The sequence below is a fragment of the Phocoena sinus genome, chromosome 1, assembly GCF_008692025.1.
Source record: "Phocoena sinus isolate mPhoSin1 chromosome 1, mPhoSin1.pri, whole genome shotgun sequence".
In the NCBI taxonomy this organism is placed as follows: Eukaryota; Metazoa; Chordata; class Mammalia; order Artiodactyla; family Phocoenidae; genus Phocoena; species Phocoena sinus.
Window position 1 is genome coordinate 136,794,413 of NC_045763.1, and position 25,817 is coordinate 136,820,229.

The 25,817-nt window shown below is 39.4% G+C and overlaps 1 protein-coding gene across 2 annotated transcripts in view; it reads left to right on the forward strand.

Moving 5' to 3' along the window:
- Positions 1-5,789: 5,789 nt before the first annotated feature.
- XPR1 (xenotropic and polytropic retrovirus receptor 1) overlaps positions 5,790-25,817 on the forward strand; it is a 195,906-nt gene continuing 175,878 nt past the window's right edge. Inside the window, exon 1 of one of the 2 annotated variants that reach the window (XM_032637054.1) lies at positions 5,790-6,047. In XM_032637054.1, coding sequence (XP_032492945.1) covers positions 5,979-6,047 — 69 coding nt within the window. In that variant the 5' untranslated portion in view covers positions 5,790-5,978. The remainder of the gene's footprint in view (positions 6,048-25,817) is intronic. The other variant, XM_032637044.1, reaches the window with a different exon arrangement.

Genomic DNA, 25,817 nt, shown 5'->3' on the forward strand with positions numbered 1-25,817 from the left:
AACACACAAAGTTTTGCATGTAATTTTATGGGCGCTGTGGGCCACCTGAAGCCCATCTATTGAACCCTTTTAGATCTATAAACCTATCATATTTTATAGTTAGACTGGGCCTCCTATAATTCAAAGCCTGAGCTCTACTGAGAACATCATCTTCACTGCTAGGCCATCTTAGCTTATTCAGCTTCAGTGGGAAGTGTAGCTTAAGATTTGATCTCTCTGCAGGTCAGTTCTTCACCTTTCAGCATGATCACTAACCTCATTTGCTCAAGCAACAGTTTGACTTTATATTTATCACACATAATTCTAAGTTTTAGAAGAGTTACTTTGTGGTAAGTATAACTGTTCCCGAACTTAGAATTACATGTGATAAATATAAAGTGTTCAAACTCAGCACTTGTGAATTTCTAGATAAACTGCTCAGTACACTAGTAAATTCTCACTCATGGTCCTACAACATGCACACAGAGTAATGACAATTTAGGGTATACAAAAACCAAATGCTGTACACTGCTCAGCCTTCTGTAGCCCTTCATGCTATGGAAACTACTTTCTCTGAGGTCACTAGTGAGTCTTTAATTGCTAAACCCAATGGCTTAGAAGTCATCCTACTCAACCTCTCTGTAACATCTGACAATGTTGATCACTGCTTCCTTGACACAATTTTCATTGTTTTATGGCTTCCTTGACACTTGCTTCTCCTTATTGTTTTGCTGCCCACTGTGGCCTCACCCCAGCCTCTTTCCTTGTCCCATCTTCTTTAACAGGCTCATACCAGGATGTTCCCTTGGACCCCTTTCCATTTCAGTGTATACTCTCTCCCTGGGCAGACTTACCAGGACTTAATCATCATCTAAAGGTGAATGGCTCCCCAGGCCTTCAGCGCTACCTTCTTCTTCCAGAGCTCTAGATCTGTATTTCCAACTGGAGTACTGTGTGTCTCACAAATTCTAACTATTTAACACATCCAACAATGCCCCAAACCTGCTTTCCACTTCCTTATCTCAGTTCGTGGCAGCAGCATCTACCCAGTCACTAGGGTTAGAGTCACACATCACACCTCCTTTCTGTCCATCACTATGGCTGGCTTGGGTTGTTGCATCAACAGTCAACATAACATGGTGGTTAGGAGTAAGGACTCTGGAGCTGGATTGCCAGGGTTCAAACCCAGCTCTACTACTTGCTAAGTGGTTGACCTTGAGCAAGATTCTTAACTGCTCTGTCTCAGTTTACTCACCTCTAAAATGAGATGAGCGATAGTAGCTACCTCCTGGGGTCTCTGTGGGGATTAAATAAGTTTGTATTTGTGAAGCATTTAGAACAGTGTCTGTCACAGAGTAAATGCTACATAGGTGCTTGTTAGTAAATTGGTTACTGGTTTGTCCCTACTCTAGTCCATCCTTCACACCGCTAACAGAGGTTTTCGAGGGGCTGCCAGTTACTGAGTGGTCAACCAGAAGTCAGTCATTATGCTAAGTGCTTTATGTACAGAATTTCATTTAATCTTCATAACTACCCGTCAGGGAAGTGCTATTATTCCCATTTGAGAGATGAGGAAACTGAGGCATTAAGCGCTAATGTACTTGGCCCAAAGTCACACACTATGAATGCCAGAGTTGGGATTTTAATTCAGGTCTGTCTATTCCCAGAGCCATAGTTCAAAACCAGGAAGCCATACTACACTGCTTTCCCAAAGCAGAGTTAGTCACTGCATAGACTTCAAAGATCCCGCACTGCCTATGCTGTCATGATCTATTCCTTTACAATTTTATTCCAACTAAACTTTATTTCCTGCAACTTCCCTCTATGTGGCTGTCCTTTTCTTCCTCTTTCCTTCTCTCCTTCCCTTCTTTCCTTCCGTCTTTCTTTTCTTCGTCAGCATTTATTGAATGCTTGAATGCCAGGCACCACGCTAAATTAGAGAAAACAAGAGAAAAGAGCAATTTGTCTTCAAGGAGCTCATAGTCTGATGCAAATTATTATTGACAGTGCAGTGAGGAGAGTGCACCAGGGGGATGCGGGAGCCGGAATGGGTAAGGGAGGTAAAGGGATGGGAACAGCTTCTTTGAGGCAGGGACATTTAGCTGCCTTGAAGGATATTCTGGTCAGACAACTTCTTGCCATTCTCTAACAGCCCTGAATTCTCTTTGCTTTTTGCCTTTGAGATCTTTGGAGGTGTCTTTCTCCCTGTCAGATAGTTGTTTAAGACTGTATTTGAAAAGCCACTTTTTCTGGGATACCCTCTTTCCCTTCCTAGTCAGCTGAATGTGTCCTTGTAGATACCTCAGTTACAGTGCATATCACATTGTAATCTAGATATTGACCTATCTGCCTGTCTATCTGACTGGATTTTGATGTCCTCCAAGGAAAAGACAGAGTCTTATTTATTTATTTATTTTTATAAATTTCTTTACTTATTTATTTTTGGCTGCATTGGGTCTTCGTTGCTGCTCGTGGGCTTTCTCTAGTTGCGGTGAGCGGGGGCTACTATTGGTTGTGGTGCGCAGGCTTCTCATTGCAGTGGCTTCTCTTGTTGTAGAGCACGGGCTCTAGAGCGCAGGCTCAGTAATTGTGGCGCAGGGGCTTAGTTGCTCTGCAGCATGTGAGATCTTCCCGGACCAGGGCTCGAACCCGTGTCCCCTGCATTTGCTGGCGGATTCTTAACCACTGCATCACTAGGAAAGCCCTATTTTTGAACTGTCCTTCATTCCCAAAGTGGCATGGCTGGCATATCATAGTGTTCAGTAAAATTTTGATGAATGAAGAGTTATTTGCCTATTTACAAAAGAAAGTGTAAGAGTTACTTCTGATTCAGACTAAAACTATTCAGATTATTATTCTTAGTACCTTAGCACAGTACTCTGTAGAAAGTAGGTTTTCAATAAATACTAAGTATTTGATTGTTCTGTCAGTGAACTATCTGAAGTAATGCTAGGAATAGGAAACTTATTATTAAATTTAATTCTGTAGATAAACTAAGATTTTCAGGTCCAACTGAGTCTTGGGGGTCTGGATCCAGCATAAGAAAAATTAAGAATTATTGGTAACAGTATTGAGGATTTCCTGTCTTCTCTGGGTTGAGTCATGGTTCCAGAATCTTACGCACAGTTAAGGTACCAAGGTATGGTGCTGTTGGGAGCTGGATGCCACGGTCTACAGGAGTTGCTGCCAAGAGTCTACCATTCTTCCATCATCAAAGAGTCTACAAATAATAACTGCTGGAGAGGGTGTGGAGTAAAGAGAACCCTCCTACACTGTTGGTGGGAATGTAAATTGGTGCAGCCACTATGGAGAACAGTATGGAGGTTCCTTAAAAAACTAAAAATAGAGCTACCATATGATCCTGTAATACCATTTCCCACTCCTGGGCATATATCTGGAGAAAACCATAATTTAAAAAGATACATGCACCCCAATGTTCCCAGCAGCACTATTTACAATTATTGAGACATGGAAGCAACCTAAATGTCCATCAACAGATGAATAAAGATGTGGTGTGTGTGTGTGTGTGTGTGTGTGTGTGTGTGTGTGTGTGTGTGTGTGTAATGGAATATTACTCAGCCATAAAAAAGAATGAAATAATGCCATTTGCAGCAACATGGATGGAGCTAGAGATTATCATACGAAGTGAAGTAAGTCAGACAGAGAAAGACAAATACCATATGATATCACTTATATGCAGAATCTAAAAAAATGATACAAAGGAACTTATTTACAAAACAGAAATAGACTCACAGACGTAGAAAACAAACTTATATAACCAAAGGGGAAACGGGTGGAGGGATAAATTAGGGATTTGGGATTAACAGATACACACTACTATACATAAAACAGATAAACAAGGACCTACTGTATAGCACAGGGAACTATATTCAATAGCTTGCTATAACCTATAATGGAAAAGAATCTGAAAAAGAAGATATCTATATCTATATCTACATCTGAATCACTTTGCTGTACACCTGAAACATTGTAAATCAACTCTACTTCAATTAAAAAAAAAAGAGTCTACCATTCTAGTCTATACTTGGTAAAGGCCCAGCAATCTCTTTTGCAGCTGCTCCTGGTTCTGTCTTCCTAGGCACACCATGCAGTTATTTTCTCTCTGTGGTTGTGCCTCCTTCCTGGGAGCCTAGCCCTCTCTTGCTGTCTTTTTTCTCCTGACAACCTTTACCTCCAGTAGAGGGGAATTGTTACGGAGGGCAGCAGGGTATAGTGCTGAACTGAGAGGAGTCCTCACTCCTTCTCCTATTCTTCTTCTTTTTTTGACCCTGATTACCCTTTCACCCAAGGTTGAGGCTTTTTTGTACAATAAATGTCAGAAAGACTCATAGCCTATGCCTGTTTTCCATCATGCATCACCCCTGTCCTGAGGAAATAATTGCAGAATCCCTACTGGCATGAATTAAGAGGAAGGGGAAAGAGGAAAAAACACATGGAAAAAAAAAAAGCCAACAGTAGATGTTGATAACTAAGAGTACTGTCTCGGTCATGGTTGTCCCCTAGTCTTTGGACATCCTCAAAATTGTGAGAATTAAAGGACAAGGTACTGTACGTATAAGGGGTTTAGAATAATGTTTGTTACATGGACAGTGAGTGCTTAATAAATGTTAGTTATTATTATCCAGGGCTCCTCTACTCAGGGAAGGACCTTGGTTAGTGTCCCAAATCAGGTCCTCCAGGACAATCACTCCCACGCTCAAAGTAGTGCCAAGCTGTGTGTGTGATCTATTCTCCATTCTCCTCGAGGACAGTCAGCCTGGATGCGGGATCCACGTCTGGTCTCCCTGAGGGTAGGGATCCAACCGTAACTCTAGAGGATTCTCTTTCCTCCCAACATTGGTTACCCTTTCAACCCCACTCCTAATCTCCAGGAAGCTCAGTCACAAGTCCAGCTGGTACCCACAATCCTGGTTTGGGCCCAGGTGTTGTTGCTGGCCTTTCTGGTAGCCCCGGGACTAGATAATTACATTGAAATTCAGAAGCAGCATGCAATTCTTGGCACTGACGTCTTTAATTAAATTCAACAAGCATTTATTGAGCACCTAGAGCATGTAAAATAGGATTCCTTTAAATACATGTGGCCCTTAACTATTTAGTCTGTTTTAGTTACTCAGTTTGGATTAATGTTGATCCATCAGTGAGGGTTTTATGAAGAATAAATATCAAAATGGAAAAACGTTTCCACAAATCTTTTTTTTTTTAATATGGTTATTTATTTTATTTATTTTTCGTTGTCTTGGTTGCTGCTTTCTCTAGTTGTGGCGAGCAGGTGCTACTCTTCGTGTGGTGCGTGGGCTTCTCATTGTGGTGGTTTCTCTTGTTGCAGAGCACAGGCTCTAGGTGCATAGGCTTCAGTAGTTGTGTCACGCAGGCTCAGTAGTTGTCGCCCACTGGCTTAGTTGTTCAGAGCTTTGGAGATTTTCCTGGACCAGGGCTCGAACATGTGTCTCCTGAATTGGCAGGCAGATTCTTAACCACTGCGCCACCACAGAAGCCCTGCACAAATCTTTGAAAATATAAACGTCTTGTGTGGATTATTGTTGCTACAGTATTAATATTAATTGCAATAACAGCACTGCTGCTTCCCAGGCTGGCGGTAAAGAGCAGCTGTAAGGCCCACAGGCGCCAGACGTAAGAGGTCAGGGGAGGTGCCTTCAGCACGTCCGGCCCAGAAGGGGTGGAGCCTTGAGGAATGTACGCAAAGCCCGCCCCTTACTCCGCCCCCTTCGTCGGTGCGCGTAGGCGGTTACCATGGCGATGACGTATAGAGGGCGGGGCGGGGCGGGGCTATGGAGAGGAGGAGGAAGATGGCGGGAGGGCGGCTCTGAGGAGACCTCGGCGGCGGCGGAGGAGGAGAGAAGCGCATCGCCGCGCCGCGCCGGGGCCCATGTGGGGAGGAGTCGGAGTCGCTGTTGCCGCCGCCGCCGCCGCCGCCTGTAACTGCTGGATCCGAGTGGGAGTGAGGGGGAGACGGCAGGATGAAGTTCGCCGAGCACCTCTCCGCGCACATCACTCCCGAGTGGAGGAAGCAATACATCCAGTACGAGGTACCGGCAGCGGCCGGGTAGTGGGAGGACTCGGAGGGGCCACCATCTCGCCAGTCCCGACCTCCACCGCCGCCTTCCGCTCCTGCTGCGTCCCCGCGGACTTTGACCCGGTGCGGCGGGGAGCCACTGCGGCATCCCCGCCGCGGCCGGCCCCCTCCGGGCCCCGCTGACCTTCCCCTCCCCCGCAGCCCCGCTGCCGCCGGAGTAACGGATATGCGGGCGGCGGACCGGGAGGGACGGCACAGCCGGTCGGGGCTGGGGAATGGTGGTGGGAGGGCGAGCCGCAGGTGGGGGAGTCGGGGTGTAAGGGTAGCCTGGGGTCGCGGCGGTTCCGCGCTAATCCCCTCCTCCCGCTCACCCTGACCTCTGGTTCCCACCCTGGGCGAGCGCCCCCTCGCCAAGGTTAGGTCTTGTTTCTCTCTGCTCACCTCTCACCAAGGAATCCTTCTCTTCCCAGATAAGCCCCTCTAGTGATTTCCTTCATTCCACAGAGCCCTTCAGCTTTCCCCCACTTGCCCACTGTTGACAAAGGCTTTGTAACAGCGTTGAAACTTGATTTAAATGTGTATCACACATGCGGTGGTTACAGTATGCAAACGTATCGTAATCAACTATTTTGTTTTGATAAAAAGACGGTGATTCGTTTTTTCACTAATTTAATGAAGTATATAAAGTAGTCATATCTTTGGCTTTGGCTCTTCTGTTGTTTTGGAATGGAGTGAAGGGGAAGAGGAAGGAAGAAAGAGAAGGGAATTATTAAAATTTTAAGGTTTTCTTTCCTAAAATTTTTGTTAGCTAGGGAGAAAAGTACCATCTTGTAAAACAATGTACTTTGAAAACATACCTGTGTTATTACAGAAATCATGGCCCTCCTCACCCTTAATTTCTGTGATAACAGCTCCTGAAGGGTATTTAATAGATAGTGATAAGGAACCTTGCACTAATAAAAAGAAAAGTGAAGATAACGAGCTCATTTATATTTTCAGAAGCCAAGATAACTGAAGGGCTTTAAGCATTGCAATAGGTTATTCTCAGTGGCTGGCAGTTCAGCTCCTGGATAGAGAAAGACTTAATCTGTAACCTCCAGGAATTCACATCTATGTTATGTGCAGGAACAAAGAGTATAAAATCAATATGAACACAAATATTCTAGCTAGGTTTTATAAATTGAGATATTTCGATTTTCTATTTAATTTCTGTTTTAAGTTCATTGATAGGATGTTTAGGCAACAACGCGGGTTTATTTATTCGTATAACAGTTGTAATAATTGAAGAAAAGGAAAGGGATGTAAGTAGGTTAAACAACCTTGAAGATTGTAAAATAAATTCACCTTGTAACATACAGTATTTGAGTATTGCCAGAAGTGAAAGGCCTAAAATTATGAATGCTTTCTTTTCACTTAATTTTCTTGTAGTGTTTTGTGGCTACATTTTGTAAGAATGAAATAAGGGATTAGCTTTTCAGCCTGTAGAGTTTTTGATTTATTGTTTCTAATAACATTTGGTCAGTTTTAAAACCTTGGCTAGAGTCCAGATGATGGTTTTTATTGAAAGGAAGGTATTGGTCTTTCATCTTTCTAGTAGTAATTTTCAGCACCACTGCTAGTTCTTATAGAACACAGCATGCTGAGGCAACATCTTATACTTGTTATATAGTATGGAATGCTTCATTTGGGGAGAAGTAATAGTGGCTGATTGTATGCTATGATTCATTTTAAGTATTACAGCACTTAACTGTTTCATAGAATTGTATTAATCTGGAATACAGTTTCTGGGGCTGGAAGGAGAAGCATAAGATTTAGTTTGAAGATGAAATTACCTCTTGATTTATAATGTCAGCTTTGTGGCTGGAGTCATTCTGGGACTCTTCATTCACATACTCCATTTGGACATTAGTCCTAAATGGTTATTTTAGTTTGGTCAGAGAGGAGAGGAACACATTTCATATGTGTGACTGCATTATCTTTCCTAGGCCAATTAGAAATTATTTTTTAAAAAATTCATTAACTGTTGAAATTTTATTCTGCAGAGGGTCCCTACTATGTGACTCCTGTTGTGGAAAAGCTCATTGTTTGGTAGGCAAAATTAATAAGGAGCACTTTTCTTTGTGAATTGGAGCCATTAAAGACATTTTTTATAGGGTTGGGGTCTGTGTGTTGTATACTGTTTCTCAAGAGCTGGTGCTGTTCCTTTAAAAATAGTTAAAGGGGCATAAATAAGTGTCTTTAGAGTCTAGGAATTTTGGCAGCTTAAAACTTTGGGGAAAAAAGGACATCATAAAAGATGTTAGCATTTGCTAGAGAAAAGAACCTTCTCATAATGCAGTAACATGTTTCTCATATGTGAAGATGATGCTCTTGAAACACTTAGTAGACCAGACACTTGAATTTGTTTTTCAAGTACTGGTGATGAAATTTGGGTGTATTACTCCTGATTTCTTGTGTAGGCTGCTTTCTAGTGCTGTGAACGACTATGAACTGTTCAGCTTCTTTGGTTTTATGTCATTTTGCTATATTAAATTTTACTTGAAATAAGCAGAGAATTAGGTTGAAGCTGAAAATGTTGTTTTACATCTCTGATTATATGTATTATTGTGTACACACGGTCATACAATAAGTGCTAGTTCTTGTACATGTTCATCATGAGGCCATGGGGACAGTCTTTTTGCCTTTCCAGGGTTCTTTCCTCTTTCATAAAATAAGAATATAGGGCCAGAGCTTTTCAAGTTCTGTTGTAGTTCATAGGTTTTTTGTATTTTTAAAAATTAATTTAATTTATTTAGTAGCTGCGTTGGGTCTTCGCCTCTGTGTGCGGGCTCTCTCTAGCTGCGATGTGCAGCTTCGTTGCGGTGCGTGAGCCTTTCATTGTGGTGGCTTCTCTTGTTGCGGAGCACGGGCTCCAGGCACGTGCCCTCAGTAGTTGTGGATTGCGGGCTCCAGAGAAAGGACTCCGCAGTTGTGGCGCACGGCCTCAGTTGCTCCGCGGCATGTGGGATCTTCCCAGACCAGGGCTTGAATCCGTGTCCCCTGCATTGGCAGGCGGATTCTTAACCACTGCACTACCAGGGAAGTCCCAGTTCATAGGTTTTTTTTTTTTTTGCGGTACGCGGGCCTCACACTGCTGTGGCCTCTCCCGCCGCGGAGCACAGGCTCTGGATGCGCAGGCCCAGCGGCCATGGCTCACGGGCCCAGCCGCTTCGCGGCATGTGGGATCCTCCCGGACCGGGGCATGAACCCGTGTCCCCTGCATCGGCAGGCGGACTCTCAACCACTGCGCCACCAGGGAAGCCCACCCCCATAGGTTTTTGATTTAACTTTTAATGGATTTCATTTTTTGGATTGTTAAAATTATTGTTAGTGATCCATCAGTATCCTGAAAATTATCAGTTTCTAATTTAAAAATGAATTGTGGCGTTCACAGACTTGGTCTTCATAGGCAGAATAACAGAGCATAAAAGAATAGAGCAACATGGAGAAACCATATAAAGAAAATCAGTTTGATCCATTTGTGAATAGTTTTTACAAACAACAAACACAAATGGGAAGAGACTACTATCCCTGTTTCCAATAATCTATTTGAGTGTAAATCTTGGCATATAGGATAAGACATCAATAAAGCTTTATAAGAGTACTTTTTTTTCTTTTAATTTATTTATTTTTGGCTGCGTTGGGTCTTTGTTGCTGCATGCGGGCTTTCTCTGGTTGCCGTGAGTGGGGGCTACTCTTTGTCGTGGTGTGTGGGCTTCTCATTGCAGTGGCTTCTCTTGTTGCAGAGCACAGTCTCTAGGCACGCAGACTTAAGTAGTTGTGGCTCGCGGTCTCCAGAGCACAGGCTCAGTAGCTGTGGCGCACGGGCTTAGTTGCTCCACAGCATGTGGGATCTTCCTGGACCAGGGCTCGAACCCGTGTCCCCTGCGTTGGCAGGCGGATTCTTAACCACTGCGCCACCAGGGAAGCCCCAAAGAATACTTTGTAAAGTTTAGTATCAGTGATTGTATATTTTAGAGTTCTGTAATTGATTAATCAAAATTAATTTAGACCAGTTTCAACCAAATAGGCTAGTATGACCATGTTAATATTTTACAGAATATTAGCAAAAGAAGCAAATATATTTGGTGCCTTAGGCTGCTGACTTGTATTTTCTTCCCTAGGGTCCTGTGCTGCTTTGGTTTCTCAGGAACCAGGAATGGTTTTTTCAGTGTACGCTGTAGTTTTGTAAGGTACTAAAATAATGAGGTATATAAATTTCAGGACTTTAGAGTTAAAAGGGAATTGAGAGATTATCTGCCTCCTTGTTTTTTTTTCAGGCAAGGAAACTAAGGTCCAGAAAGGTTAAGTTATTTATTTGTCCAGGATCATATATAGATAGCTAGTCTCTTGAGCACTGATGTGTAAGCATTGGGAATCAGCTCACCCAGACTGTGTGACCCTGACGAAATCACTTCCTCTTTCTGGGCTTTACGTTCTTCATCTGTAAAGTGAGAGAACTGGACTTGATGGTTTCTAAGCTCACAGCCCTCTATTTTCTAAGGACCCATATAGCTCCAAATTTCTGTACATTTTTTTGGTTTCATTATGTTTTACATATGAAGAGGACAGAACTTAAAGCATTACTATTAATATCATCCTTTTAAATTAATAGTCTCCTTTCAAATAATTTAAATGATATTTTAATCTGGAATTAAATTGGACTGGAAAGCTGACCCAGTGAAGCTTTTATTTAACTTAAGTAAAAAGTGATGGTTATAGTTTAAGTTTTTGTTGCGAGATTTGGGAAGGGATTTTCCATAAACTGCATATCCCTTATTTTCAAGTGTAAGGAAACATTGCCATAACATTATTGTGATTTTCATTTATAGAACTCTCCCATGAGAACACTTGTGTTGCAGGCTTCGATTTCCCAAAGGTATTATGTTGATTAGTTACGGTTAACTTGCCTTGCTGGAACTTGTTTGAAATTTCCAGTTTGGCCACCCGATGGGGCACAAACCACACTTCTTCTTTTAGGCACTTTGGCAAATGAAAGTACAATATAGCATATTTAAAATAACATTTGTAAATGAGTATGGCAGTAAGATGCCTGGCATATACAAATGTTTCTTAAGTGAGTGAATGAATGTTGTATAAAACAGGAAGTTATTACTGTTCTTTATTATCTTTGTATAATAAAGTACGTTAGGTTAAGTGTCCTGGAAAGATTATACTTGTCCATCCATCCCTGAAGGTTGGTTTTGGATCAGTTTTTGAGTGAAGGCCCAGATCCTAAGAACATAAGACTCTTATTTGACCCGAGGTGACCATGGAAAATCAGTCCTGACTTCAAATCCAGTCCTAATCTGAAAAGCATTTGAGACTGATTGAGTTGTGCTGGCTAGATGTTGCAAGTATATTTGCATCATAGCCCCCAAAGGAGAGTACCCAACACTCCCATGGAGTAAGAGAAGGTAGTTTTAGAAGGCTTGATTATATTCATTTTTATGCATATGACAAGAAGAAATGAAATTTTACTTACATTGAATAAATGGATTGATGCAATGACCTTTTTTAGGAGGTAGTCTGAGGGAAAGAGAGACAAGAATTGCTAATAGTTTTCTCACTTGTTTGTTCACTTTCAGCAAATAGCAATTAATCCAGTTTATGGGTGCATAGTTAAGATGAATTTATGGATATTATTTAGTTTTGACTAAACTAACTCTTATAAAATGGATGTGACTTAAAAAGACTCTTGTAAAGAAGCCTCAAAAGCAGTACCAGCTATAACAGCATAATGCAAGCACATGTGAACAACAAGAAAATGGCAGAGCTGACAATTCTACTTCTAGTACTAGCTTTTTGTCAGCCAAATTACAGAAAAAAACAATGGTACTTTAATAGACCTGACAAGACGTTTGCCAAAAAGTTTCAAAATAATTAAGATAATTCTTTGAAATAAGATTTTACATCCTTTGTCATCCACAGTGAACACCCTAAATATATGTTATGTATTAGTTTTCTGCCTTTGTGAGGTCTGTTTTCCAGCTTATAGCCATTATAATCAAGTTTCAAAATTACGTGAATCCTGAAGTTTGAACTAGGCCTTTGAGATACTAAAAACTAAGATTTTAAAAAGTAGTGTACTTTTTCTGTTAGGTTGTTCTTTAAAAGTATTGTTATTGATAATTTCTTAAGAGAAATTAAAAATATTTTCACATTATTCACAAATGAAAGTTTAAATTATTTATTTTATTATTGTCTCATCTTTTAAAACTTCCACTTAAAAAAGTTCTGAGTTTTATAATGTACACAGTTGTAGAAGGAGATAATTTGTAAACAAAGGTACATATATTGGAGGCGCATAGTAAACTTTTTTTTTTTTTTTTTTTTTTTGCGGTATGCGGGCCTCTCACTGCTGTGGCCTCTCCCGTTGCGGAGCACAGGCTCCAGATGCGCAGTCCCAGCGGCCATGGCTCAAGGGCCCAGCCGCTCTGCGGCATGCGGGATCCTCCCGGACCGGGGCACGAACCTGTGTCCCCTGCATCAGCAGGCGGACTCTCAACCACTGCACCACCAGGGAAGCCCCCCCTTTTTTTTAATAGTGATATGACATAAAAAAAGTTTGGAAGATTTTTCTCAAGTTGTATAGCTTAACTGCAGCTGGTTTGTGGGTTGCTTGGTATTTAATTGGCCTTTGGAATTGAGAGATTGTCAGAATTCACTAGGATTCTTGCCCAGTTGTATTTTCCTTTTCAGTTCTTCCCCTTACCTAGTAAATGCTAAAAGAAGCCAAGTAGGGCCTTCCCTTGTGGTCCAGTGGTTGAGACTTCACCTTCCAGTGCAGGGGATGTGGGTTCGATCCCTGGTCAGGGAGCTAAGGTCCCACATGCCTCACGGCCAAAAAAAAAAAACAAAACAGAAGTAGTATTGTAACAAATTCGATAAAGACTTTAAAAAAAATGGTCCACATTAAAAAAAAAATCTTTAAAAGAAGCCAAGTAGACAATGTTCATGAACAAATGCTTTAAAAAATTATTCATTCATTCAACAAATATTTATAGGGGCTCTATTATGTCCTATAGGCTATTAGATTTGTCATTAAATTCTAGCTCTTTTGTTGTCTTAAACATAGAAAAAAACAAAAAGCAGTATTTTATTTTTTATAAATTTATTTATTTTTGGCTGCATTGGGTCTTCGTTGCTGCGTGCGATTTCTCTAGTTGCGGTGAGCGGGGGCTACTCTTCATTGCAGTGCGTGGGCTTCTCATTGTGGTGGCTTCTCTTGTTGTGGAGCGTGGGCTCTAGGTGTGTGGGCTTCAGTAGTTGTGGCACATGGGCTCAGTAGTTGTGGCTTGCGGGCTCTAGAGTGCAGACTCAGTAGTTGTGGTGCACGGGCTTACTTGTTCCGTGGCATGTGGGATCTTCCTGGACCAGGGGTCGAACCCGTGTCCCTTGCATTGGCAGGCAGATTCTTATCCACTGCGCCACCAGGGAAGTCCCAATAAACAGTATTCCTGTGTGTGTGTGTGTGTGTGTGTGTGTGTGTGTGTGTGTGTGTGTATGTATGTGTGTGTTTGGTTTTATATTTTAGTCAGCATAGTGCTTTCAAAATTAAAAATGGTGTAGAAAGGGAAAATTGTAGATTGTGGACTTGGAACATGGTGAAATTTGGATCACTTGTGTAAATAATATGGATTCATAATATGGATGAATTCTCCCTGGCTTTTCAAACGTTTTATGTTATATGCCTTTAAATTTAATTTGTTTATAGGAAGAAATTTGGTTACCTGTTTCTTCCCATCACTAGGCAGGTGTGGTATCTATGGGGACTGATCAAAAAATCCTTAAAAAGTTGTTTATTATAGGTCAGAGGAAAGTTTAATTAACCTGCTGTAAGCATAACTTACAATTTTCATATTGTCTGTAACAGGAGGGACAGTATGTTGATTAAGAAAACATAGTCATTCCTTATTGAAGATGACCTGCAGTATTTGGAAAGACTGTAGACCATGAATAAGATGTAAGTCCTTAGACCCAGTTCTGTCACTGAATAGTCATAAATAATTAGTGAACAAGTGTTTTTTTTGAAGATTGAAGGGTGAAATGTAATCATACAGGAAAATGAGAAGCTTTTAGATTATTGTGTGAATTACTTATTTAAGCTAAATTGGTAAAGTTGTAATTCACAGTAATCCAAGTGCTTTGTGTGCTTTTTCTATACCTAAGAGAAGTCCTTTAACTCTTTGGTCTTGGGACCATTTGAAGCTCTTAAAAATTATTGAGGATTTCAATGTCTATTGATAATATGCTACATTAGAAATTAAAACTAAGAAATGTCTGAAACACAAGAGTATACAAGCACACCTCTACTAGCCATCAGAGACATGACATCACATTTCATTTAGCCTCTGGAAAACTCCACTGTGTACTCATGAAAGAATGAGAGTGAAAAAAGCACATGAAGTTGTAGTATTATTATGAAAATAGTTTTGACCTTTTGGCTCCCCTGAAAGGGTTTCTGAGAGTTGCTGCCTTAGAGCACAGGACTCCTTTCAGAACGTTTGGAGATGGCCTGAGAAAAAGCTCTCTAGTCTTAGGAAGCACATAAGAGGATAAAGGAAATCCCATAAGTGAGGATTCTCTGGATATCCCCCCTGCACAGGATGATAGAGAAAAGAAAGTTGTCTTTCCTGAGATTCCCACTTTCATTCTCTCTTCTTTGAATTGAATTAGTGGAAATGTCATTTTGTCATTAAGGAGAAAGGAATTAACATTTATTGACCAGTTAGGAACCAGATGTCATCAGTATGTTACTTCATTTAATCTTCACAACAGTTTTGTGAGATAGATGATTTATTATCTCCATTTTACTGATGAGGAAACCCAGGCTTAGAGAGACTAGTCAATTTGTTCATGCCACACATCTAGTAAGTAGTAGAGCCAGAATTTGAAATCAAATTTGTCACACTTTGGAACTCTTGCTTTTTTATATGCGAATTGTAAATAACAGTGGTGGCAGTAACAGTGCCAGTAACAGTAGCAGTAGCAGGAACAACAGCTGTTATTTATTTTATTTTATTTTTATTTTTGTGGTATGCGGGCCTCTCACTGCTTCGGCCTCTCCCGTTGCGGAGCACAGGCTCTGGACGCGCAGGCCCAGCGACCAAGGCTCACGGACCCAGCCGCCCCACGGCATGTGGGATCCTCCCAGACCGGGGCACGAACCCATGTCCCCTGCATCGGCAGGCGGACTCCCAACCACTGCGCCACCAGGGAAGCCCCATCAGCTGTTATTTTTTGAGTGCTTATTTTGTCAGTCACTGTGACATTACTTTAAAAACGTTTTCTCTTTATAGCAAGCTGTTTAGGTAGGTTGTTATGTTAGTTCTGTTTGTAGATGGGGAACCTGAGTCTTAGAGCCATTAAGTAACTGATTATGTTGAAACTGCTAATTGTGGTTAGCAGAGATGAGACTGAAATAGCCCCTGCTTTTAATTCCTACATCATACTGCTTTATGAAAAATAAATAAATCCATCCATTTATACGTAAGTACATTTAGGTGTAGTCTTACCTGTTCTCCAGCACCTGCTGAAGTAATGGCTGGTCTATTTTTAGTCCCAGGTCTCAGTCTACATGGTTTGGAGGTAATAGAGTATGGTCTGGAGGTCAGAGTTCACCTGTGTTAATTTATTTTTTCCTCAAGATTATCAGTGTAACTATTATGAGGTAGGCAGCTGTTAAATAGAGGACCTTATAAAGATGAGCCATAAGAAAAAAATAATGAGATATAATGATAAGTGTAAGAAGAGGAAGATAAAGAACAGCGGATATAGCTGTTGCTATGCCACAGTCGTGGCTTTTGGCTTTTAGATCATTCCATAGATCGTGGAATGTTAGACCTGTAAGGAATTTCAGATATTAATTAAGTCCAATTCCCTTTTTTACTTGAGTGGGAAATGAGGTCCAGAGAGGTTGTGATTCAAGGACACATGGCTTGGTTAGTGGCTGAGTGAACACAATCACCCTGATTCATTTTATTGTTTAACTATTTTGCATCATATGCTTATATGTCAATAACGCATACAGAGAAGAAACTCTGAAGCCAGACTGCCTAGGTTCACATTCCATCTGGACAGTTTACTAGCTGAGTGACCTCAGGCAAGTCATTCTACCTCTCTGTGCTTCAGTTTCCTTATCTGTATAATCGGGACAGTAATAGTAGTTACAGCACTTTTTAAAAACATCTTTATTGGAGTATAATTGCTTTACAATGTTGTGTTAGTTTCTTCTGTATAACAAAGTGAATCAGCTATAGGTATACATATATCCCCATATCCCCTCCCTCTTGAGCCTCCCTCCCACCCTCCCTATCCCACCCCTCTAGGTGGTCACAAAGCACTGAGCTGATCTCCCTGGGCTATGTGGCTGCTTCCCACTAGCTATCTATTTTACATTTGGTAGAGTATATTTGTCCATGCCACTCTCTCACTTTGTCCCAGCTTACCGTTCCCCCTCCCCATGTCCTCAAGTCCATTCTCTAAGTCTGTGTCTTTATTCCTGTCCTGCCCCTATGTTCTTCAGAACCATTTTTTTAAATTCCATGTATATGTGTTAGCATATGGTATTTGTTTTTCTCTTTCTGACCTACTTCACTCTAGTTACAGGACTTTTGTGAGGATTATATGAATTAAAATATGAAAAGTGCTTAGACAATGCCTATGCCTATATTTGCTATTAAAATTATTTAGTTAACGCTAGGTTAACAGTATCTTTGTGAGGGAAACTGAGCCTCAAATTTTGTCCCTCTGGGCTTGTCCAGTTCATATTTTCTTGGAAAATGGCTTTGTTGATTTTAGGTATTACTCCTGTTATCTGTGATATTTTTATTAATAAATTGTCCTTTTTATATACAGTAAGAAATTCAGGTGGGAACAATTATATGGTTTTGAAATAAATTAGTTCTCCTTGGTTACTTGTAACTTGCATTCATTTCAGTTATAGACTGTGCCTTCATATTCTTCTCTTTTTTAAAAATTGGGGTGAAATTCACATGTGCATTCCTAAGTATGTTTGAATAGCTTAAGTGAATCCTTTGAGTTTTCAGAGACTATCTAGTTTTAGTTCTTTTCACTTCTGTAATGGAAATTTAATTTTTAATACTAGAATTAGTTTTAGAGTTGAAAAAGACCTTCTCAAGCCCTCTGTTTCACAGATGAATAAATCGAGGACAGAAAGGCCAAGATAATGTGGTCAGTCTCACAACTAGCTGATAGGAGAGCCTGGAATAAAAGTATTGACCTCCTGCTCACTGCTATACCTTGCTGAGGCTTATCACTGCCATATAAACATTTCTTTACTTTTAATTTTAAGAATAAATTTTCTTTGTAAGAGCCCATATAAATTTAAATGTTCTTGTTAATGATTACTTAAATACTCTGTTAATAACATTTATCTGAACCTAGTCCATTAGTTCACATTAACGACCTCAAATAGTTTGTGTGTGTGTCAGTTAAAAGACTAAGTAAGTTAAGAGACTCAAACCTTAAAAATGTTGTTTACTCAACTACAGAAAATTAGCTATTGCCCCATCTAGGTAGAAACCTATTGTAGGTGAGGAGACAGGACTGAGGAATTATGGTAAGGCTTGAGGAGTTAGGTAGAGATGAGAGCAAGACTCAGGAAAGTTGAAAAATCATTTGGGCATTTCTCTGTAGCATATCTGTTTGAATGTTAACACAGGTTACATGTACATGAAGAGCACCTCCCCTCCTCCCTGCCCCCCATCTCCCCATCTCTTATAATATGCTGCCAAGCCAAAGTCAGGGCACATCTGACTAGAGGAGATTAGAATATGTATTAAACCAATTCGTTAAGTATTCATGAGTGTCCCCTTCCTTTTTTTAAAAAAATAATAAAACAATGATGATGATAATAACAGCCAATGTTTATTGAGTGTTTCCATTGTGCCAGGCATTTTACATTTAATCCTTACTCTCTAAGGTAGGTTTTGTTATCCCTGTTTTAAGAAGTCGCTGAGCCTTGGATTGAGTAGACTGCCCAAGGTCACATAGGTAGTGAATGGTTAAAACCAGAATTCAGACACAGGTTTGTCTTATTTCAGAACCTGGATTCTTTTTTGTAAGTTTATTTACTTATTTCTTTTTGGCTGTGTTGCGTCTTCATTGCTGCGTGCGGGCTTTCTCTAGTTTCAGTGAGCAGGGGCTACTCTTCGTTGAGGTGTTTGGGGTTCTCGTTGCGGTGGCTTCTCTTGTTGTGGAGCATGAGCTCTAGGTGTGTGGGCTTCCGTAGTTGTGGCTCGTGGGTTCTAGAGCGCAGGCTCAGTTGTTGTGGTGCACGGGCTTAGCTGCTCTGCAGCATGTGGGGTCTTCCAGACAAGGGCTCGAGCCTTTGTCCCCTGCATTAGCAGGCAGATTCTTAACCACTGCGCCACCAGGGAAGCCCCAGAACCTGGATTCTTAACATGGTGTTACATGGTCAGGATCACGCAAGGGACTGGTGAGGTAAAAATAGGTAAGCCCCTGTCCTAGAGGAGCTCATAACTTGGGTGGTCTCCTAATCGTAGTATATTGTGATTATGTTGTAGAGGAATGGCCAATTGATTTTGCTCTGGAGATCAAAGGTATTTATCTTAAAAGCTTTCACAGAGGTAGTGTTTGAACTGGGTACTTAGAGATTGAGTAGGGTTTGATGACATGGTGAAGAGGGGACAGGGCACTGGCGTCATTCTAGGCAGATAGGGTAAAATTGAACAAAGGCATAGATGGGTGGAAGTATCCAAACATATTAGTGAAATCTGGTTTAGTGGGTATGTTGGAGAAGTGATAGTGTGATTTGGAAAGGTGGACTGGGAGGGATCGAGGGGTGAAGGGCCTCAAATACCATGCTGAGGTGTTTAAATGTTTCTTGTTGTGAACCATTAAGGATTTTAAAGAAGAGACTGGGGAGAAGGATCAGTGCAAAATGAGAGTGTAGTTTAGATCCTAGAGGATGTGTTGGAGAGACCAAGACCAAAGACAGGAAAACCAAATAGTATAGCCAAAAATAGTAAGAGCTTGAATTAATACCTTATTTAATCAATTTTCCCACACTTTAACGTCTGAAATCAGGATACGTCTCATAATTAATTGTCATAGATTAATTGGCGGACTTTTTTTTTCATTCTTAGAAGCACATAAAATAATGGTGTATATTACCATTAGTGGCATCTTAGATTTGATTGATTGATCATGTTAGACTTATTGAAAGCCTACTGTGTGTCAGGCAGAGTCATAGATACCTGTTAGTATCCAGCATCTGGCAGTGTCTGGCATATTTAGAAACTTTAAAAGCAACAACAAAACAAAATGTAACTGAAAGGCTATGGGATCTGCCTGAGATGTCATTAAGGGATAAGAAGGAGAGATTCAGAAGAGCATGATTGAAGGCAGTGAATGGAGAAAATAAGAAAAGTTCATGTTTATCCCCTACAGAGTGTGGCTAAAGCTCTGGAAATGAATTACTTTGGTATCAATTTAGAGAAGTTGGTCTTATTCTTTTAGTTTTGTTTATTCAGTGAATGCAGAGTTAGGCCTTTAACTTAGTTTTATGTAATATGCTCAAATGTGATCATTCATGACAAAATTGAGATGATATTCTTTCTCCTGTCTTTCCAGTATTTGTATAATAGCAGGTAACAAAACTGTTGATAAGCAGGTGAGTCACCACCTCTCATCACAGAGTTCAAACATTTTTTGATTAAGCCTTTCTTATTTTTTTCTTTTTTCTTTTTTTTTTTTTTTGCAGTATGCGGGCCTCTCACTGTTGTGGCCTCTCCCATTGCGGAGCACAGGCTCCCGACGCGCAGGCTCAGCGGCCATGGCTCACGGGCCTAGCCGCTTCGCGGCATGTGGAATCTTCCCGGACTGCAGCACGAACCCGTGTCCCCTGCATTGGCAGGCGGACTCTCAACCGCTGCGCCACCAGGGAAGCCCAACCCTTTCTTTTTGAGTAGAATAAGCTTGTTTGAAATATGAGTAATTTCAAATTATGCTGCCATTAGTTACTTGCTAAAGAGGATTGCAAAATCTTTTTTCTAAGATTTGTTTGCTTAGTATCATGGACTTTCAAAAATTCAGTTCCTGATAGATTCAGAAATTAGAAAATGGATTGATTTAGAGACCACTGAAATTGAAATTGTAATAATCCCATGAGCTTGGGCAAGTCATTTAGACTTTCTGTGCCACAATTCTCTTATCCTTAAACTGGGGATAATGATAATTTTTACTTTGGAGGATCATGTGAAATGAAATGAGTCAATCATTGGAAAACAGGACAGGAGGTGTAATAGTTACTACACATAGTTAAGTATTATATAAGTATTAGCCATTATTACATAGCTGTCCCTAGGGGTTTGAAACTAACAGTTGAGCAGCATCTTATTTGATTTATTTACTCTTGACACAGTTGGGGAGAAGGGGTCAGTGAAACTGTAACTAGGAAAAGACAACTTAGACTGTTTATTCAATTACTGGACAAATGGAAGTTGAAAGAATTTTACCTTTTTAAAAAAGGCTAGTATTTCATAGAACAGAAAGTTTATGTTACTACTTGTTAATGGTTATTTATGAAAGAAAAAAAAGGTTAATGTATACATTTTTGAAAGTTTCTTTGGTTTTGGTAGAGATGAAAAACTGGGAAGAAAATCGGTAACTTTTTCCTTTTTCTTTTGCACTTTTGTTGTACAGCCTTATTAGAATTTCTGAATTGATTTGTAAGCATAATGTATTAGAGAAGAAAATGTTTTAGGGAAAGAAATTACTATCAAATGCAGAATTTTGAAATTCCTCCTTGACCCTTCTTACTTCCATTTTAGAGACAATGTTATTTAATATGATAGGTTTTATGTAAGGAAGACTTATTAAGCCATTTTTTTGTTTCTTTTTGTTTTAAATAAATTTATTTTATTTATTTATTTTTGGCTGCACTGGGTCTTTGTTGCTGTGCGTGGGCTTTCTCTAGTTGTGGCGAGCGGGGGCTGCTCTTCATTGTGGTGCGGGGGCTTCTCATTGCAGTGGCTTCTCTTGTGGAGCGCGGGCTTCAGTAGTTGTGGCACACGGGCTCAGTAGTTGTGGCTCGCGGGCTCTAGAGTGCAGGCTCAGTAGTTGTGGCACACGGGCTTAGTTGCTCTGCGGCATGTGGGATCTTCCCAGACCAGGGCTCGAACCCGTGTCCCCTGCATTGGCCGGTGGATTCTTAACCACTGTGCCACCAGGGAAGCCCTAAACCATTGTTTAAACAACTTTATGTTTAAAAAATTTTAGCAGTGATATCAATAATTAATAATAATAATTTAATGCATATTTTGTGAACCTGCCCTGTTAAACACATAGTATCCTATTAAAGTAACATCTACCTTCTTGGGATTGACCTATATACACTAATGTGTATAAAATGGATAACTAATAAGAACCTGCTGTATAAAAAATTAAATAAAATTCAAAAATTCAAAAAAAAAAGCAACACCTCCCTTCCAAGTTGTGTAATTGCAAGCATACACAATATTTTAGTAGTTAGATCTCTTTTTTTCTCATTAGTATTTGAAATTAAATAAAGATATTATTGGTAAAGGTAAAGTAATACCATTAAACTTTTTTTTTGGCTGCGCCGTGCGGCATGTGGTATCTTACTTCCCTGACCTGGGATCAAACGTGTGCCCCCTGCATTGGGAGTATGGAGTCTTAAGCACTGGACCACCAGGGAAGTCCCTATTAAACATGTTTTAACGTATCTCTTTTTATTGCTTAGCACAGTGATTTATGTAGGTGCTTCGATATTTATACTTTAAATAACAGAAGTTGGATGAGTTGCCAGATATAGGGGTTGAAGGAGGGAAGAATTTAATATTGATATAATGGTTTAAACCTAGGGAAACTGGTAGAGGATAGCTACTTATGGGGGTGGTAAATTCATGAAATTAGATCTTAAGTATGCTGATTTCATACACAAAATGTCTGTATGTAGAGATAAGTACTAGCTGGAATTTGAAAAATTGTATCAAAGATAAGATTTATTACAGTTGAGATAGTAATTAAAGAATTAATTCACTAAGGGAAAGTATGTAATGCAGAAAAATAGAGACATAGAGGAAATCTTGGAAAAAACGTCATAGGAGTTAAGGGTCTTAAGGGTAAATGGACTATCAGCAGTGACATACTTTGTAGACAGGTTCATGAGAATGAGGATTAAGGATAGGCCTTTGGATTTGATAAACCTTGCTCATTAGTGAATTCTGAGCATAAATTGTCTTCTGCTAACTTTATTCCAGGTTTTAAGAGGTTAAAGTCATTGAGACAACATATGTGTACTTTTCATTTGAGAAATTTGTCTGTTAACAGAGTGAGGAAAATAGGATAGAACCTTTAGGAATGAGTAGGATAAAGTAACATTCTTTGGAGGATATATGGGATCCATTCATCTTGAAGGCAGAAGAGAAAGTAGCTTAATTTTATCTAAATTTTTTGCTTTAATTGCATTTCCCTCATTTATTGGCTGTGGACTTTTAAACAGTTATTTTATTTCTCTGAACCTCACTTTTCTTGCATGCAAAATGGGGATAATATTTACCTTTTAAGATTATTATGAGAATTAGCTATAATAATATATGAAAGTGCCAGCAAGGGCCTGACCTATAGAAGATACTTTTCAATAAAGTATAGCTGTTAATTTCTGTCTTCATTAAAAATAAGCCATAAGAGTAACTTTTATTCATTTATTCAGCAGATGTTTATTTTAGGGTGCTGGTACTCAGTCTTTTAGTATAACAAGACTCTTTCAACGTCATGAAATTTCTTGGAAACCAAATGATGGTAGCTGGACTTTTAGAATCCATTGCTTGAGAAACCACATTTTGACCAAATGAATTACTGCATTTTGTAGATTCTAAGATGCACATTCCTTGTTCCACATTCCTACACCTTTGAAATTGAGATTCATTTTACAGATGTCACATAGTTAATTGGTAATGTTTTTCTTTCTTAATGGTACGTAAAATAATGGTGCAGTGATACATAAATTAATGGTGTGTCTTAACAATTGATGGTATCTTAGACTCGATGAAATATGGTAGTATTTTATTAAGTACAAATACCTTCATGTATTTTGACAAGTAGTAATGTATTTGTGGGAAACATTATTTAGCCTATAGAGAATACCTAGTTTATAAGGTTTTACAGTATTGAAATTGGAGCTATGAAGTGGTCTGAGGCTGATGGATTAGAAACCATTTTTATAAGTGTACAGGTGTATTGCAGAACCTTTGGGTTCCTTTTTTTGTTTTCTTTCAGATAAACGGGCAAACTAAGAACAGAGTGAGAATTTTATGTTGCCATACTATTATATTTGGTCAAAATTCGACATGTTTTACCAACCTGTATAAACCTTATATATTAAAGAGGGCTGGAAGCCAAACACACTAAGAACTTTTGTTGTGGCTAGTAAATGAAAGAGGTTTGAATCTTATGTAGAAATAAAAGATAATGAAAATTAGGAAAAATAAGAAATGACTTTGCATTTTGATATTTCATGAAACTGGAAATGCTATAAAATAATTCAATAAAAATAACATAGTTACTTAAAAAATTAACTGATGTGCTCATTTTGGATATTTAGGCTTTGTGTTACAAAGTCTGTGCAATTGACAAATGTACTTTGAACTTGTACTGTGCTAGATGCTGTGGCCCGTAAGAATTGAAGTGAGACTGCTCTCTGCCCTCAGAGAATTTACAGTTGTTACCATAGTAAATGTAAGAATGAGCCATACAGATTTAATTAGTTATAAAAGAGCATTTGTTATCAGCTTTATTTTATTGTCAGAATAGGATCCTTAGACAAGGAGGATGCTGATTTAATCTATCAGATTTATTCCGTCCCAGCTCAGAAGTGCAGCTATGTGACTTCTCAAGGGCATTCCAGGGTATAAGTTAAATTACAGTATTGGTGGCTGTGGCTTATGGGAATGCAGTTTTGCTTGTTATTGCTAAATAAATCACTTACTTGAAATTGTCATAGTTTTCCTTTCCATAGTTTTTGTATCTTTATAGGAATAAAAATTTTAGGTACTTTGATCAAGACAAGCCAGAGATGTTGGTTATGATCTAATAACATTACATTCTGTGATATAAAAATGTTTTTCATATCTAGCCTCATGTATTAATTATCTATTGCTCTATAACAAACTACCTAAAACTGCTGAAACAATAAGAAACATTAATTGTCTTACACTCTTGCTGTGTGTAAAGAGTTTGGAAACAGCTTAACTGGGTGATTCTGGCTAAGGATATTTTGTGAGGTTGTCGTCAAGATGCCAGTCAAGGCTGCAGTCATCTCAAGGCTTGCCTGGGGCTGGATCCGATTCTAGAACGGCACACTCGAATGGTTGACAAATTTGTGCTGGCTTTTTTCAGGAGGCCTCAGTTCCTTACCACTTGGACCTCTCCATAGGGCTGCTTCAGTTTTTTCATGGCTGGCTTTCCCCAGAGTGGGGAATCCAAGAGAGAATAAGATGAAAACCACAGTGCCTTTTATGACCTAGCCTTGGAAGTAGTACTCTGTCATTTATGCAATATTCTATTGGTTATAGAGGTCAGTCCTATTTAGTATGGGAGGGGAATGCACAAGAGCATTACTACCAGGAGTTAAGAATCACTGGGGGTTATTTCAGAGGCTAGTTACCACACCTGATATAAAAATCTAATGGTTTAGAAAAGTTTTGGAAATGAAAGGAAGAGTATCAGAAAATTGAGAGGCCAAAATTAGAGGTAAATCTTAGAAAATAAGATTTCACTCCAAATAGTGGGCTATGTGTCTTTTTCTCAAAGAAGCGTGGATTACAGAATGAGCAATACTTGGGCAAGATAATACTTTAATAACCTTTCTGAATTTCAGATCTTCAGTGGTAAAATGAAAATCATATTTACATTAAAGAGTTGTGGGCCTCTGTTAAAGTAGTGTGTTTAAAATACTCAAAACGATATCTGATAGTAGGCATTCAGTAAAGGTAACTATAATTACTTTTATTGTCGATCAGTATTTGTGGTCATCATATCCTCCGCTCTCGTGTACTCAAAGCAATCTGATCTAGTTTCTGCCCCATTACTCTACTGAAACCATTTTTTGAAGGTCACCAATGAGCTCCTGATCCTCAGACCTAATTATATCTCTTCTTAGTCTCTTCCTTCTTGATCTCTAAGCAGCTTTTAATTTTTCTTTCCTTTAACTTAAGGATATATTTTATTAATCTTACATATGAATAGTTTAAGTTACAGGCTCTAAAGTCAGAGTCTAGGCATCCTAATGTTAGCTATTTTTCTTTCTTTATAACTCAGTTGCAGCATTCCAATTAGATAGATAGATAGACAGACAGACAGATGGATAGGTAGGTAAATAGGCATCTGTATTCACCTTCTAGCTGAAGAAACAGAATAATTGTTAGTATACTGAACCCTTCCTTGATAGCTGTTTTATTTAACTCAAATGTTCTCAGTTTTCTTTAAAATTTTTCTTCCAGTTTTACTGAGATATAATTGACACATGGTGTAAATTTAAGGTGTGCAGTGTGTTGATATGATACATTTATAGATTGCAGATGATTACCACTATAGCACTAGCTAACTCCTCCATTACATCACATAATTACCATTTCATTTTTGGTGAAAACATTTAAGATCCATTGTTGCAATTTTCAAGTATATAATACAGTATTATTAGCTATAATCACCATGCTGTACATTAGATGCTCAG